The 17,741-nt window shown below is 41.2% G+C and overlaps 1 protein-coding gene across 2 annotated transcripts in view; it reads right to left on the bottom strand.

The window, feature by feature from the left end:
* The window catches only part of MOV10 (Mov10 RISC complex RNA helicase), an 892,455-nt gene that overhangs the window by 183,554 nt on the left and 691,160 nt on the right, over positions 1-17,741 (bottom strand). For both annotated transcript variants that reach the window (XM_044076939.1, XM_044076940.1), the window contains exons 14-15: positions 11,941-12,060; positions 4,176-4,284 (exon numbers count right to left, since the gene is read on the bottom strand). In XM_044076939.1, coding sequence (XP_043932874.1) covers positions 4,176-4,284; positions 11,941-12,060 — 229 coding nt within the window. The remainder of the gene's footprint in view (positions 1-4,175; positions 4,285-11,940; positions 12,061-17,741) is intronic.

The following is a 17,741-nucleotide window of genomic DNA, read 5'->3' on the forward strand; positions in this document are numbered from 1 at the left end:
TATATATAATGTGAGCATTACGTTGTTTTTACTAAAGTACAAATATGTACGTGCTACAGAGACATACACATACATTGAACAAAGCACTACAAAACAGGAAAAACTATATATTTGTTTGTTAGACAATCAAATGCATTTATCCACTGTAACACAGAAATAATGTAAAACCTTAAAAATGCAGCCTATAATGTACTTACTACTAACAAACAACATGCCAACTACTAGTAAATAACGTAATGCTTGGCGGTAGACAGTGGCCACTTCAACGTATACAAGGTACAAAATACAAAGAAGCAAATGACTGTTCTCTTATCTTAGGCAGGTGCTATTTTAAGTCTACATATTAAACATCCAGTGTGTGAATGTGGGAGTTAATTATATGATCTAAGATTGTACACATTACAGCAGTAACTTCAAAATGCTATGTTATTAATAACTCTTGTAATACCCTGGCCCTGGTCATGACTGAAAAATGTCCTTAGACAAGTCTATTTACTCACTTACAATTAATAAAATACAAGATACAAAAAAGACAAGGTTCAGACAACATACTGAAAATAGTTTTCTTTGTCAAACTATTTTTCCTCAGCTATGGATAACAGCTACTATCTGAAAGAGGGTACTTCAAGAAAACATTACAGTTGATCAAAGCAGTGCTAAATGTATGAGCTATCTATAATATATAATCTTAAAATAGCTATAATTTCTCAACTGAAATCAGAAATCCCAGGATGGATGTTAGACACAGGTAGCCTCCTCTGCAGTTCTCAATACAAATCAATACACTTATCTGTCAGACATCTTTCCCCATAGTATCAATAATCTTAGCTCCCATACATAGGCTCATAGGTTCATAGGTGTGTACTAGACTAATGGCCCTGGAGCCTTTACAAGCCTGGCCCATAGAAGTGCCCTGGCATCGTGCCACCCGACGTTGGTTCCCAGTGCCTCTATCAAGTAGAGCCACTGGAGTGATCCCAGGGGTGAACCTTCTATTTCCCATCCACTCAAGATTTCTCTTGAAGAGGGCCAATGAGGTACTCTGCTTGACATGTATGGGAAGTCTATTCCAGAGCATGGGCAGTCTCTGGGTTATGAACTTGTCCCTCCAGCATGTTCTGTTGATTGGGGTAATGAAGTTGAGGTCTCTGGAGCATGTGGTGCAGAAGGAATGGGATTTCTTTAGATGTAGCATTTCTAAACAAGCTGGGCCAGACATGGCTTTGTAAGTGAAGCAGAGATTGCCTCTTAGTAGATGATATGAGACAGAGAATAGATGGAGTTTTTTTGAGTTTATCCATATAGGATATGTGTTTAAGGCCTAGGATCCTCTTCCTGATGTACTTTTGTGATGTTTCCAGCTGTTACATGTGTCTAGTGAGGTACATGCCAGATGGGGCATTATACTTGATGACTGGCCTAATGAGAAAAGAGTAGGGAGAGAGATGATGACCTCTTTCTTCCTGGATGCAAAGCCCTTGGTAATGAGATGTGCCACATAGAAGGACTTTCAGACCACAGTGGCAATGTGGTAGTCGAAGGAGAGGTTGCTGTCAACCTCTGTCCCCAGATTTCTTATAATGCCTTCAGTGTTCAATGGGCTCCCATCGATGTGGTAATTAGTGGGAACGGAGTTTTTCCCAAAGGGGATGATGATGCATTTTTTGGCAATAAGCTTAAGGCCATGGTTTCAACACCAGTCATTGGTCTCAGTGAGGTCTTTCTGTAGGATATGTACATCACTTGGGGAGTCTTAATTAATTGCTCCCAGCTTGCAGTCATCTGCAAACTTGGTCAGTCAGACTCCCTCTGTGTTGGCCTGGACATCTGAGAAGTAGATGCCGAACAGAAAAGGACCCAGGACCGATCCCCGTTTGACTCCACTTGTGACTGGTCAGCAGTCTGACTTAGAACCCACAGTGTGAAAGTTGTGGACTCCATCTGTGAGCCAATTTGCAACCCAACTAGTGATATAAGGGTTGATGACTAGTTTGGTGAGTTTATCAATAATTCCTGAGTGGGGAATGATATCAAAGGCCTTGGCCAGATCGAGCTAAGCTGTATGAACTGCCTTGCCCTCATCCACATCTCTGGTGGCTGACTTAAAGAAGTCAACTAAGTTGAGCAGACATGATCTACCTTTCACAAAACCAAACTGCGTGGAATCTAGAGTTTGGAGATTCCCTATATCCTTGTTAATTGGATATAAACTGTATGCACACCGTCACATTTAGGATTCATTTTTTTGTTTTCAAATGCGTAATTTTTCAGAAAAGCATGGGGATGAAGCAATTGCCTACAGCTTTTTGTTAAACTGGTTGTATAACTATGAAGACAGCAGTTTGCATCCATAAATTCACAAATCTGGGAGTACAGAAGTCCCAACATGAAGCCAGAGCACTAAAGAACTATATTGCCTGCATGCATTTATATTTTCAAACTGAATCATAGAAGTGAGAAAATTAAAATTATGAACACGTAATCCCACAAAGATGTAGCCTTATTGTTAAAAAAATATGTATTAATATGTGTGCATTAGTGCCTTTTTAGAAGCCCAAAAGGGTTAATACATTTATTCTGCTTTATGCTGAACAAATCCATACTAATGGCAAATGCTTTCTGACCTTGTATTTTGTCAGCGCAGCTAAAATCTTGTTTATGTCTTAGGAAATTAACTGAAAAGGAGATGATTTTCTGCTAAGTTAGGAAAATAATGAATAAAACAATACTGCTTTCTATAATGTTATTAAACCTAGACAGTTAGCCCTGTCTGTGTTATGAAAACATAAAAGTAGAACAAAGACCGCTTGAAAAATATAAACTATAATCTGTGATTGCTTTGTGCTCGAATGAGTAGAGTACCTTAAAATGTAACACAGCACTGTAAAAATAATTGCAACTAGCTGCTGGTCTTCAAGGCCATGTTATTTTTCAAAAGTTTTCTCATAAATCTAGAAATGTTATGTCATGTCAGCAAAAAATCATAAGCGACATCTGCTGTAAAAAAACAATATTGTAAACTTGTGATTTACTACGTCAGCTTCAGTAGGCAATGTCTTGTAAAAATAGTATAAAAATGGATTCACTTCCTGATTTTAGTTAGACAAACTCTGTATTTTTGCATGCATGTTTTTGTCTCCTTGCTGCAAAAATTAAAGTGCTTTAACCTAAACCTTACGTGTATTGGTCTTTAAAGTTTTTCCTTTGACACTTATGATCTGTAGTCCTGACGCATACAGGGATGATGCTCGGACTACCAAATTACCACTGTTTGATTAGCAGCACAGGTGTCCAAGGGACTGGGGGGAGTTGAGGGGTGCACAAGCATGTGGCCAAAGCAGCTTGATCATGCTGAGGGGAATATAGGCAGTCAGTGCATTTTGTGCTCTCACTAGTATCCTGCAATGACTGAAATTTCGGTGACCCAATTCCACTTCCTGGGTAAGATGGTAAGTGAGCCACATCACTGTAGTTGCCTACAGTTCCCTTCCCTTTAAAATGAATGTTTCTGCGCACTTATTCTAAAGGCTACCAGTCACTACTGGTTTGAGTCTAAAGCCACACCCACTGTGTCCCTGACACTTCTCTCAGGGATAAAGGTAGTGGGTGCTGTCAGCTCTGCCCCTCCCCCCCCCAACTATGATAGGTCTGTCCATTCTCTTTGCAGTGTTGCCAAAGGTCTGAGCTGCTAGTCAAACTTGGATCAGGTGAGCTGTAATCTGGGCTTTCTCGCTTCAAGCGCTAGGTGACTCGTATATTTCCCATATGGCATCAGGTGCTGCCAATGCACCACTTATGACCTCTGACAATCTTCTCATCAATACTTATCTAAGAAGAAGCCTCCAGAGCTAGACAGCAGTCATTGCTTAAAATTCCCTGCAAAGCTATACAGTGGCATCATCAATGTTTTTATCATTCCTTGCCCGCCTTAACATATATCCAATCACCTTCAGTGATTTAGAACTTTCTACACTGCTTATTCATTAAGCGGCAGTAAATATACCCTACATCTCGGCTTGGAGTTAGCTAATAAGAATCACTTGCATACACACCATAATCTTTAAAATACTGAGTCACAAAAGTGATTTTTTTAAAGCAGTGACACAACAGAAGTCACATGTAATCATGTAGCATTTTGGCAGCAAATTGCTGACAATTGACAGTGTAAACATCACCTGTAATTCCTGAGCAGTTTGGTAACAAATTGCTTATTGTAGACATTTGTTTCAACATCCTTCTGATAAAGTGTGTTTTGGGTCATCAGTCTCTCCAGCAGGGACATATCTTTAAAAAAAAAAAGAGAGAGAGAAAAACAGACTGATGCATCATTCAAGTCTGAAAATGTCTGAATAATTCACACTTCAAAAACACAGTACAATCAATCTCTAAATACCTACAGAATGATAAAGTGCTGTGGACATTGTCCAAGAAAATTTCCCATTTCAATACTGCTCGTCACTTATGCTAGAACAGTGATGGATTATAATTATAAAATGTCAGCAACTAAAAATTAAAGTTATGTACTCATCATAACTATGCAATCTTTGTTGTCCATTTTCATTCTTCCTCAATGAATGGGTCTCAGATCTGACTTCAGATCTGGCTTGGATGCCTTATTTTAAATTCATGGATCCAATTCTCAAGCTCCTCCCTTTACCCATAATGCCCCTAACCGCTACATTAACTCAGATCGAGTTTGCTGCTAAGTGTGCTTTAGGCCATAAGTAACCATACTAATAAGAAGAAACAGTATAGGTACAGAATAGGGACCCAGACTGGAAACAGTGGTTCCAATGCACCTCATTAGGTCACTCCCAAACAATATGGATAGGGGGAAGTTGGGTGGGAAGTTGAGGAAGAATGAAAATGGACAACACATATGCATAGTTACAGGAAGTACATAACTTTAATGTCTGATGCTGTCATTTTCATTCTTTCCTCAACAAATGGGACAGAGTCCTCAGCTATGATAATCTTGGGTGGCCCTCATGGAAGATTGTTCCAGAGAACCACAGAACCAAATGCAGCCCTGTTCCTGGAGAAGATATCCATCTTATAATGAGCAATACAAATTGGACCAAGGGGCTGCAGCACAATCATCATCAATGGAAGCTCTGGCCCAAAATCAGATGATGTAGCCATGGATCTAGGGGAATTAGCTTTTGGAGATTTAGGCAAGAACAATCCTCTCAGAAAATAGACAAAGCAAATACAATCTGTTATCCACTTGGCTAAGGTAACTTTGAATACTGGTTTTCCCATCTTGTTTCTGGCAAAGGAAACAAACAGTTGATCAGTTTTCTTAAAGTCTCTTGTTCTATATAGGTAAAAATGAAGTTGCCTATGTACATCTAAAAGAGGGAGTGCATGTATTCTCCCTTATTGTCAAATCTTGGTAAAAGGCTGGCAAATTAATTACTTGATTTATATTTGACTTGGAGAAATTTTGGAAAAAAGGAAGGGTTTGTATGTAACGTCACTATCTTTGTGAAAAATCAAATAGGGCAGTTTTGAAGAGCGTGCTTGGAGTTCAGAAATTTACTTTGCAGATAGAACAGTAACAAGAAAAATTATTTTCCAAGAGAAAAACCTTAGATCTGACTTGGCCGAAGGCTCAAAAGGCGAATGAATTAAAGTCTGTAATAGAATATTAAGATTCCCAAGGTGGAGTGGGATCCTTTATCAGAGGTCTAATCAGAAGGGTACCATTAAGGAATGCCTTACATATTTTAAAAGAGGCTAGCTGGGAAGTATTATGTTCTATGTGGTAATTTGAGATGGCTGCAAGCTGGACTTTTATGGTGGAGAAACTGGCACCATCTTGAAAGACTGAAGCAAGTAAATCTAACACAATAGGAACTGGAGCAGTAAAAGGATCCAGCTTTCTCTGTTCTGCCCAGTAAGAAAATCTCTTTGATTTACTTGCATAAATTCTTCTTGTAGAAGGTTTCTGGGATGAAAATAAGATTTGGCAAACTGGACAGGAAAGCCTCGACTGTGCAGCCATCATTGGAATTGGAGAAAGCATGCATTCAATTCGAGGCCTAGAATATCCAGATGAGTCATCCCTGGATCTAGGGGAATTAGCTTTTGGAGATCATCTATAAGTAAAAGTTTAGGCTTTGCTTATATACATTTCATTTTCAGCATTGGATTCTAGCCACAAAGGGACAGGCTATGGACTGTGACCCTGTAGGCATTGGTTTAAATTGACCTAGACACAAAGGGAGCTTGGAAGGAGTAGAAATTAGTAGTATAAATGGTGAGTCACCCATTTTGGGTAAGGGGGGGTCCTTGCCTATCTATGTCAGCTGGTAAGTATAAGATGTTTTAGGGCAACCAGACACAATTTATGAGGTTAATATGGGCAAATGAACTCCATTAGGTGGTCTGTGCATAATAGTGCATGCACACACAATGCCATTATTGAAACAGTGCAGTACCAGAATTGGTTGCTCCTCTCATGGTGAGTACAAAACAGTGCATGCACACACAGTGCCATTACTGAAACAGCGCAGTACCACAGTTGGTTGCTTCTATGGTGTATACATAATAGTGCATGCACACAGTGCCTTACTGAAACAGCGCAGTACCACAGTTGGTTTCTGCTCTCATGGTGTGTACATAACAGTGCATGCACACACAATGCCATTATCAAAACAGTGCTGTACACCACAGTTGGTTGCTGCTTTCGTGGTGAGTACATAATAGTGCATGCACACACAGTGCCATTAATGAAACAGCGCAGTACCACAGTTGGTTGCTGCTCTTGCGGTATGTACATAATAGTGTTTGCACACACAATGCCGTTATCGAAACAGCACAATACCACAACTGGTTGCTGCTCTCTTTACTCTGACCCTTGATGAGGTGCAATGAGACACTAATGATAATTTTATCTTTGAGCATTTTTTGATAAAAACTGTCTATTCAACAAAAGATTGTAATTAGCATTATTTGTCTATTGAATTGCTTCAGTATACTAAAATATTAGATTTACAATAAGTAATGATATTGTAAATGATCCAGTTCTACAAGAAGCAGGTTGATTTATAGCATCCATTCAAAAATGTTATATATTAATATGCATATAAAATGACATTGGGATGAATACTCATTTTGATGAATTCCAAATTACTGGATCTACATGATTGCAAGCCATTTTAGCTAAATGCCCAATCATTGAAATTCTGTACACAGAAGTAAAAACATGTACCTAGAAGTTTTACCTGGTGATCAGTACTGCCTATATATAATCACTCATGTGACTTCTATTTGTTCATCAGCAATGACTTCTTCTCTGTGACAAGTCTCTTCTCTACAGATGTGTGTCCAAAGAGTTGGTGTACTTAAGTAAAGTTGTGATGAAACCCGTCATGTGTGATGCCTCTGAAACAATACTTTTGAAACATTTTGTGCTGGGTGCTTCTGACTGCACAATGCTTCAATTATTTGGAATTTGACCAAGTGACATTTTAGTCAACTGGACTTTATAACATCTGGATTCAGTCATTTGTGATTAAAGATTGAATTCCAGCTGACAAACTCAATCTAGCCAGACAAGCTTCCAAATCAATTTAAGAGAATAAACCCAGTCCTCGATCTACAATCTTATATTTTCCTATTTCAAAAGTTGAATAAAACCACTAAAGTCTACCTTTTGGTTTACAAAAGCTTTATTTTTGAAGAACATCCAACATAGGTAGGTGAGTGCTGTGACAAAAATTTCTCTTCGTTTTATTTCAGTTGTCATGCAACAACTACTCCACAGACAATTGGGGTATTTATACTTTGTACACCATCAGCACATTAAGAATATGTAAATATGGATATAAAAAGTCTTTTTATTGGTTGACAGAGTTACATTCCTTTATGCAGATATGGATACAATATCTCTATTCTCATTGGTTAACAGTGTTGCATTATTTTGTATAGAGCTGGACCTATGGGAATAAACTTATCACTGGTGAGATCAGATCACAAACTAATCTCGCTGGAGGTCCTCATCCCACCCCCACCTGAAATAAAAAAAGACCACAGTAAAGAACTTCTCAAAAGCCAACTTCACACTTCTAAAGACTAGTGTGGTCTCCTTTAAGGCCCCCGAGCCGGCGGCAAACAGTACTCAAGCCGCTGAATCACTTACAAATGCCTTCTACCAGCACCTGCAGGACTGCATGGATAAGGCAATCCCAAGCAAAACAAAGACTCTTTGTACCAAAGGCAAGCGTCCAGTCTGGTGGACCCCAGCCATAAACAAACTCTACAACAAAAGGAGGAAGCTACTACAAGATAGAGCTAAATCCTTAAAAGGTAAGACACCCTTGATCACTATAAGTAAAAAACTAAGAGCTCTCATAAAATCATCCAAAGCAAATTTCGAGAGAAAAATAGCTAAAGACTCAAACGACAATCATAAGGCCTTCTTTAGCTATCTTAGAAACCTGGGAGGAAACTCCCAGATATGCTCAGAACTAGTTCAAAATGATGTGAAGATTACTGATCCTACAGACTTTGCCAACATACTGGCTGACAGGTTCAGTGCAAACTTCTCCCCCCTCCCCCCCAAAAGGAGAGATATCTATACCAAACGATTGCAGCCCCCCAAACATCTCCAGCGCCCAAGTGAGAACTGCTCTCTCCAAAGCAAAAAACACAGCATCCATGGGACCTGATGGTGTCCCCGGCTGTGTGCTCCACGAACTCAATGAGGAATTAAACCCACAGCTAGGACAGCTGTTTAATCAAAGTCTTACCTCTGGATACGAACCCAGGGAGTGGCGCACTTCAACTGTGGTCCCACTTCACAAAGGCGGTGCCTCCACCGACCCTGGAAATTACCGGCCCATTAGCTTGACAAGCCTTATCTGCAAAGCCATGGAGAGGATCATAATGGACCTCATAAATAAAGACATAGGAATTTGCAGACTTTGGATCCAACCCAGTTTGGCTTTGTCAAAGGCAGATCATGCCTTTTAAACTTGGTTGACTTTTTGAAACAGTCACCAAAGCCATTGATGAGGAAAGGCAGTCCATACAGCCTACCTCGATCTGGCTAAGGCCTTCGATACAATACCCCACTCGGGTATCATTGAAAAACTCATCAGCTTAAATGTTAACCCATACATCACAAGATGGGTTGCAAACTGGCTGAGTAACAGAACCCACAGGGTCAGAGTTGCTGGCGCCATGTCAGACTCAAAGCCTGTCACAAGTGGTGTCCCACAGGGCTCAGTCCTGGGCCCACTCTTGTTTGGCATCTACTTTTCCGAAGTACAAGCAAACACAGGAGGGTTATGGCTGACAAAGTTTGCAGATGACTGCAAACTGGGCGCCATAGTAGAAAACACATCTGACACAGATATCCTTCAGAAGGGTCTCACAGAAACGGATAACTGGTGCCAGAGCCACGGCCTAAAGTTAAATGCCAAAAATGCATAGTCATACCCTTCGGGAAAAACAAGGTTACCCCTAGCTACCAAATAGGTGGCAATCCACTGAGCACAGAAGAAGTTATCAGGGACCTGGGGACCCAGGTTGATAGTAGTCTGTCATTCGACACCCATGTAGCTAAAGTAGTTAGGAAGACCTTCTACATTGCCCACCTTATCATGAAGGATTCTCATCTAGATCAAGGGAGGTCATAGTCTCCCTTTACTCATCACTCATCAGACCAATGATTGAGTACAATGCCCCATTCGGAATGTATCTGACCCGACACTTGCAGCAGCTGGAGAGGCCACAAAAGTTCCTCACCAAAAGGATAAAGGGTCTCAAAAATCTGTCCTATACTGCCCGACTGAAAGAACTCCAGCTCTATTCAGTAGCTTACCGCTTGCTCAGAGGTGTCCTTTGCCTAACATACAAGGCCATGTCAAACCCAGATTTGATGAATATGCTTCACCTCAAAAAATCTAGATTCATCAGAGCCACAAGGGCGGGAGACTTAAACCTCGACACGGCTATTAATAGGACGTGCTGGAGGGATAGATTCATCACCCAAAGACTCCCTATGCTGTGGAACAAAATCCCGGTACATGTGAGGCAGAGCACCTCGCTGGCCTTGTTCAAGAGAAATCTTGACCAATGGATGGGAGATCGCAGATAAACCCCAGGGATTACCTCAGTGTCACTGCTCGACAGAGGCACAGCAAAATAATGGGTATAGTTCCCCATACTAAAGGGGTGGCGTAAGCCACAAAACGATGGGCTAGGCATGTAAATGCCCTCGGGCAGATAGCCTAGTATGAACCTATGAACCTATGAACAAAGACTGTCTGTGTTATAATTAGCGCCTTCATAAGTAAGCTTCATTAGACCTGCCTATTAATCAAATGTGCAGGTAAACTAACACACAGTTGAAATGCAATTAAAATAGAGGTTTCTAAATTACAACCAAACCTATATTAACATTAACCCAGGAAATGTTATTCAGGGTTGAATAATATGACTGGACTATTTGGTGTCAGAATCTTAAACTTCAAAAAATCTTACAAAATTATTAAATAGGTGTCATGCCTTCTCATGCCCTTTAATGCTTTGTCTGGTAGATGACCAGAGGATGTTTGGCAGAGGTTACCTGAATAATCCTATTTCAATTAGGGTAAAGCTAGAGCTACTGCAGAGCATGTAAATAGTCACCAGAATCGTATGTAAATGGGGTAAAAACCCAGGGAGTAAATGCAAAATACACCAAGAGTGGAACAAGCAGAACATTAACCTTTAGACAGTGAGCATAAATTGCAGCAATGGTTTAGAGAAAACATTTGCATTACGAACATAGTCCCTGTTAGTAGGAAGCACGATGATGCAGTTTTCATAGGTTCAATACACTGTTGATGGATATTATGGATGTTGAGTCCTTGTGGTTTGCCTGTATTAAGCTGGATCTGCCATTCCAGATCCCTTTTCTCCGGAATGTCATTGGTGGAGGCTCGTTGTGTTCCCTTTTCAACCATAGCTATGATATGGAACCTGAAGGAGTTAGACCCAGTCTTTTCGTTGCCGTACCTTGCCAATGCATTGTTGCAGTTGTGGTATTTTAGGTTATGTAGGTGCTGAGCAATCCTTGTTTTCAGCTTACTCAAAGTTTTGCCTATATAAAATGCAGCACATTTTGAACATTCTGCTCTGTAAACTAGACACTCACTATCGCAGTTCCCTGCGTGTTCAGTGAAAAAAGAATTTCTTTGTGTTTGGGCAATTGAACTTATTGGCATTGCTCAGCAACTTCCAGTACCCACACTTCTGTTTTTTGCAGGGGTAGGTCCCAGATATATTCTGAAGTAGTGGGTCCCATTCCCTGCTTGCTATCTCCAGTTAATATTGCAGATCTGTTTCTCCTGATGCTGAAATTCAGCATGAGCTAATAGCAGGGTTGTGTCTGATAATACTCCAGTTTTCCCTAATAATGCCTCTAAGGGTTTGGAAATCCATGTAGTACCTGAGCACCACTAAGAGCTCTTCGTGGTCCTTCTTATGTTGCCTTCATTTTCTTTCTCAGAGTTCCATGTAGCCCGAGTTGTTTTGTCTGTCTTTTATACTAGGGCTGAAGATCGAATTAATGAACGTTTTACTGTATACTCTTTCCAAAATGCCCCCCTCTTTCCAAAATGCCCCTCTCTATCCAAAATGCCCCTCTCTAGTTTAATGATGTTGGCCATGAAATCTCTCAGGGTCTTGGGCAATCTGGTAAAATGTCAGCTTTGTCAGTGCAGAAATAAGGTCTAGGCTTTCAAAAGGGGGCAAATTATATGGGTTTATGCTATATGACATTTATTTTTCCTACATAAAGTTTACAAACTACTGCCAAATAAAACTAAGTGTAGTTCAGATTTGGAGAGAAGTATGCTGGTATATGCATTTAATGGCCTTCATTACTGCTGCTGGAATAAAGATTACCATCACTGCGTACATGTCACTGTGAAAAACTTGACTCACCTAGTCCATATTTGATTGCCTTTGGAGATCGAAGAATTGGGCCCAGCTGTTTTGGATCTCCAGCCAGCACTAGTTGTCCCCCATCTGGATTAGTTGCAGGATCCATCACCTCCAGCAACCCTAAATGAAAATAATGAACACAACATGAAGAACAGTGAAAGGGGAAAAATGACTAACAAGCAACAGCAATATTTTAGCTTCAGAGAAACTATAATGTAAAATGGCAGCTGAAGACTACCATAACATGCGTTCAAACCTTAGTATCAATGCAGATTATCAGTAAATGCACCTAACTTGTTAAAAAAAAATAAGTGCAGAATGAATGCAAAGTGCTAAACTTTAATAAAATCACTTCAAAATACAACTTAGACTCTGCTTTTAGCTGCAAAATTTGGACGCATATTTTTTTTATTCAAAACTGTTTGTTACACATTCAAGTGGATATAAAAAGTTTACACACCCATGTCAAAATGTCAGGGTTTTGTGATATAAAAAAATGAGACCACAATACATCATTTTAAAACTTTCCTCACCTTCAATGTGACCTATAACCTGTACAATTCAATTGAAAAATAAATGTTAGGGGAAAAAAATATAAAAAATAAAAAAAAAAACTGACAATATGCTGGTTGCATAAGTGTGCACAGCCTTAAACTAATACTTTGTTGTGTGTGCACACCCTTAAGCTATTACTTTGTTGAAGCGTTTGATTTAATTACAACATTCAGTCTTCTTGGGTAGGAGTCTATCGCAAATCTTGACTTGGCAATATTGGCCCACTCTTCCTTACAAAAGAGCTCCAAATCTGTCAGATTGTGAGGGAATGTCTTGTGCACAGCCCTCTTCAGGTCACCCCACAGATTTTCTATTGGATTTAGGTCTAGGTTCTAGCTAGGCCATTTCAAAACTTTAATCTTCTTATGGTGAAGCCATTATTTTGTTGATCTGGGATGTATATTTGGCATCATTGTCATATTGAAAGGTGAAATTCCTCTTCATCTTCAGTTTTCTACCAGATGCCTGAAGATTTTGGGCCAAAAGTGACTGGTATTTGGAACTGTTCATAATTATCTCCACCTTGACTAAAGCCCCAGTTCCAGCTAAAGAAAAGCAACCCCAAAGCATGATACTGCCACCACCATGCCTCAGCACGGGGATGGTGTTCTTTTGGGTGATGCAAAATGTTTTTGCACCAAACGTACCTTTTGGAATTGTGGCCAAAATGTTCAACCTTGGTCTCATCAGACCAGAACACATTTTCACACATGCTTTTGGGAGACTATGCATTGTTTTGAAAATTTTAGCTGGGCCTGGATGTTTTTTTGTGCAATAAAAGGTTTCCATCATGCAACCCTACCCCATAGTCCAGACATATGGAGAATACGTTGGATCATAGGTTGGTACTAGACTATTAGCCCTTGGGCCTATATAAGCCTAGCCATAACAATTCCCTGGCTATTTCTTCCCACACTATTTACTTCCCTGGACCCCCGTCTAACAGGGCAACTGAAGTGATCCCCAGGGTGAATTTCCTTTCTCCCATCCAATCGTCAAGGTTCCTTTTGAAGAGGGCCAAAGAGGCACTCTGCTTGACATGTATGGGCAATCTATTCCAGTGTCTGGGGAGTCTCTGGGTCAGGAACCTATCCCTCCAGCATGTTTTGTTTATTGTGATGACAAGGTTTAGATACCTGGAGTGTGTGGCTCTGAGGGATTGGGATTTCTTTAAGTGTAGCATGTCTTGTCCAGATTGTGAGGGAATGTCTTGTCCACAGCCCTCTTCAGGTCACCCCACAGATTTTCTATTGGATTTAGGTCTAAGTTCTAGCTAGGCCATTTCAAAACTTTAATTTTCTTATGGTGAAGCCATTATTTTGTTGATCTGGGATGTATATTTGGCATCATTGTCATATTGAAAGGTGAAATTCCTCTTCATCTTCAGTTTTCTATCAGATGCCTGAAGATTTTGGGCCAAAAGTGACTGGTATTTGGAACTGTTCATAATTATCTCCACCTTGACTAAAGCCCCAGTTCCAGCTAAAGAAAAGCAACCCCAAAGCATGATACTGCCACCACCATGCCTCAGCGTGGGGATGGTGTTCTTTTGGGTGATGCAAAATGTTTTTGCACCAAATGTACCTTTTGGAATTGTGGCCAAAACGTTCAACCTTGGTCTCATCAGACCAGAACACATTTTCACACATGCTTTTGGGAGACTATGTATTGTTTTGAAAATTTTAGCTGGGCCTGGATGTTTTTTTGTGCAAGAAAAGGTTTCCATCATGCAACCCTACCCCATAGTCCAGACATATGGAGAATACGTTGGATCATAGGTTCATAGGTTGGTACTAGACTATTAGCCCTAGGGCCTATATAAGCCTAGCCGTAACAATTCCCTGGCTGTTTCTTCCCACACTATTTACTTCTCTGGATTCCTGTCTAACAGGGCAACTGATGTGATCCCCAGTGTGACTTTCCTTTCTCCCATCCAATCGTCAAGGTTACTTTTGAAGAGGGCCAAAGAGACACTCTGCTTGACATGTATGAGCAATCTATTCCAGAGTCTGGGGAGTCTCTGGGTCAGGAACCTATCCCTCCAGCATGTTTTGTTTATTGTGATGACAAGGTTTAGATCCCTAGAGCGTGTGGCTCTGAGGGATTGGGATTTCTTTAAGTGTAGCATGTCCAACAGCTCTGGGTTTGACACGGCCTTGTATGTTAAGCAGAGATCGCCTCTGAGTAGACGATATGCGACAGAGTATAGCTGGAGTTTTTTAAGGTGGTCAGCATAGGGAATCTGCTTTAGGCCTGTGATTCTTTTAGTGAAGTATTTCTGCGGCCTTTCCAGTTGTTGCAGATGTCTTGAGAGGTACATACCAAATGGGGCGTTGTATTCTATAATGGGTCTAATGAGGGATAAGTACAGTGGGACAATGACCTCCTTTTTTCTGGATGAACAGCCCTCAGTGATGAGGTGTGCCACATAGAAGGATTTCCTGACTGTTGTGGTGATGTGGTTATCGAAGGTGAGACCACTGTCCACCTGTGTCCCTAAGTCTCTTATCACACTTTCTGTGTTTAGTGTACTGCCACCTATATGGTAATTCATGGATACATGTTTTTTCCCAAAGGGGATAACTATACATTTCTTGGCATTGAGCTTGAGCTCATGGCTCTGGCACCAAGCATCTGTTTCTGTAAGGCCCTTTTGTAGAGTATCCACATCATTTGGGGATTCAATAATGGCTCCCAGTTTGCAGTCATCTGCAAACTTTGTTAGCCAGAGTCCCTTAGTGTTGGCCTGTACTTCAGAGAAGTAGATGCCAAACAAGAGCGGTCCCAGGACTGAACCCTGAGGTACTCCACTTGTCACTTGTCTGGAGCTGGATTTGGAGCCGGCTACTTTTACAGTGTGGGTTCTATCAATAAGTCAGTTAGCAACCCATTGGGTGATGTAGGGATTAATGCCCAGCTTAGTATGTTTATCTATGATTCCAGAGTGGGGGATGGTGTCAAAGGCCTTGGCAAGGTCTAGATAGGCTGTATGGACCACCTTACCCTCGTCCATGGCTCTGGAGACTGATTCGAAAAAGTCAATCAAGTTCAGGAGACAAGATCGGCCCTTCACGAACCCAAACTGGGTGGGGTCCAGTGTTTAAAGGTTGCCAATGTCTTTGTTTATAAGTTCCATGATAATACGCTCCATGGCCTTGCAGATAAGGCTTGTCAGACTGATGGGACGGTAGTTTCTGGGATCTAAGGTGGATCCCCCCTTGTGGAGTGGGATAACTGTAGCTCTGCGCCACTCAGTAGGCATGAAACTTGAGGTGAGGCTATGATTTAAACATGACACTTAGGTAAGGTGTCAGTTCATATGGTAGTTCATGTAGTACACAGCCTGGGATGTCATCTGGTCCCATGGATGCTGTATTCTTAGCTTTGGAGAGTGCGTTTTTTACCTGTGTGGCCGTTATTACCAGAATTTGGCAATGTTCTGGTATTGAGATGGGCCATTTAGAGGGTGAGAGGGGGGTGAAGTTGGCACTGAATCGATCTGCCAGGATATTGGCAATATCCTTGGGATCAGTTATTTAATGCCATTCTGTTTTAGCTCAGAGCAGATCTGAGCATTGCCATTTAGATTCTTGGCATAGTTATAGAATGCTTTGTGGTTGTCTTTGGAATCTTTGGCAATTTTATTTTCGTAACTAGCTTTGGAGGATTTTATGAGGGGTTTCTTACTGAGGCTGGTAAGGGAGTTTTTTGCATCCTGGGATTTTCCTCTTTTCTGCAACAGTTTCTTCCTTTTGTTGTAAAGTTTGTTTATGGCAGGGGACCACCAGATTGGCTTCCTTTTTTTGGATGAGAGCATCTTGGTTCTATATGGGATAGCACGATTCATGTATCAGTGGATGTGCTCGTACAGTGCCTTAGTGTCGGATTCAGCAGTTGAACTTTCAGTTCCCGTCTGCATGGGTGTCATGAGGTTTGTCACTTCTGACTTGAGTAGCATGAAGTTGGCTTTGGAGAAGTTTTTTATAGAGGTTTCCTTACTGGGGGGGGGGGGGATGTGGATGTTAAGGGTGATTAGCTTATGGTCAGACTTGACTAACGAGGGGGTGACCATAGGTGTGGAGCATCGATTTCCCATGTTGGTAATGGCCAGGTCTAGGATATTGGAGCCCCTGGTGGGAGTATGGATTAGTTGATCCAGGGCATTGGAATTTATGAATTCCAAGAACCGTTGGGCAAAGGTATTGGTACATGAGTAGTTTTCCCAGTTAATGGCAGGGTAGTTAAAATCACCCAGTATTAGGGTGTTTAGTTCTATCTTAATATTTTCCAGTATGTTTAGAAAAGGTGTAGTGAGAATCTTGGGGTATGGTGGGGGATCTGTAGCAAGCTACAATTTGGATTGCAGTCTTACCTAGTGTTAGTTGCACCTGGAGAATTTCAGATGCATTGTGTTGGGCAACTAGCCTGGTGGTGTGAATATCCTTGGTGAATATTGACATCCCTCCACCTTTAGTGTTTTGGTTCTGGTTTGGTGGCTGAAAAGTGTGGTAAGAGTTGTAGCCTGGTATTGCAGGGGTGCTCTCTGGAGCCTTGAGTGAGGTCTCAGTTACTGCACAGATATCGATGTTCCCCATTTTAAGGAGTGCCTCGAGAGAGTGCATTTTGAGGTTTAGACTTCTAGCATTGAGTAACATTACCTTCAGATTTTGCGTGCTTGTACCTGTTACGGTGGTGGTTTTGTCCTTTGAACTTTGCCTAAAAAAGGCACTATAGGGGTGGCAAGAGCCTTAGCCAGTAACCTGAATCCCAAGGGCGACAGGTGCAGACCATCAACATGGTCCGTCAATCATGTCGTCCCAGGCAGACAGATACTGGATCCCCTTTGAATGACACCAGAAGCTTAGCCAATTGTTGAAGTCAATCATTTTGTCCTTATATTGTCATATCATTCTGGGCGAAGGCAGGATGCTACTCAGGGCTAGGGTCATACTTGCCTGGGCCACATGTTCCGAGAGCTCTTCCATGTCTCTTTTCATGTAGTCCGGGGAGGTACGTTTCAAGTCATTCACTCCAACATGGACAATGACAAAGTCATACCTGTACTTGTTGTGGAGTGACTTGAGTGCATGCGTTATATGGTGGATCCTGGCACCGACAGGCAGCTGACTGTAATTTTCTCCTTGTTCAACCTGGTGAGAGGGACATCAGTGTGCCAGACTACAGAGTCACCTATGACTAAAGTGTTAAGTACATTGTCTTGCCTTAGGGGCTGTTGCTGGGTGGCA

The sequence above is a fragment of the Protopterus annectens genome, chromosome 7.part0 (genome assembly GCF_019279795.1).
Source record: "Protopterus annectens isolate FY-2018-M chromosome 7.part0, PAN1.0, whole genome shotgun sequence".
Classification (NCBI taxonomy): Eukaryota; Metazoa; Chordata; order Ceratodontiformes; family Protopteridae; genus Protopterus; species Protopterus annectens.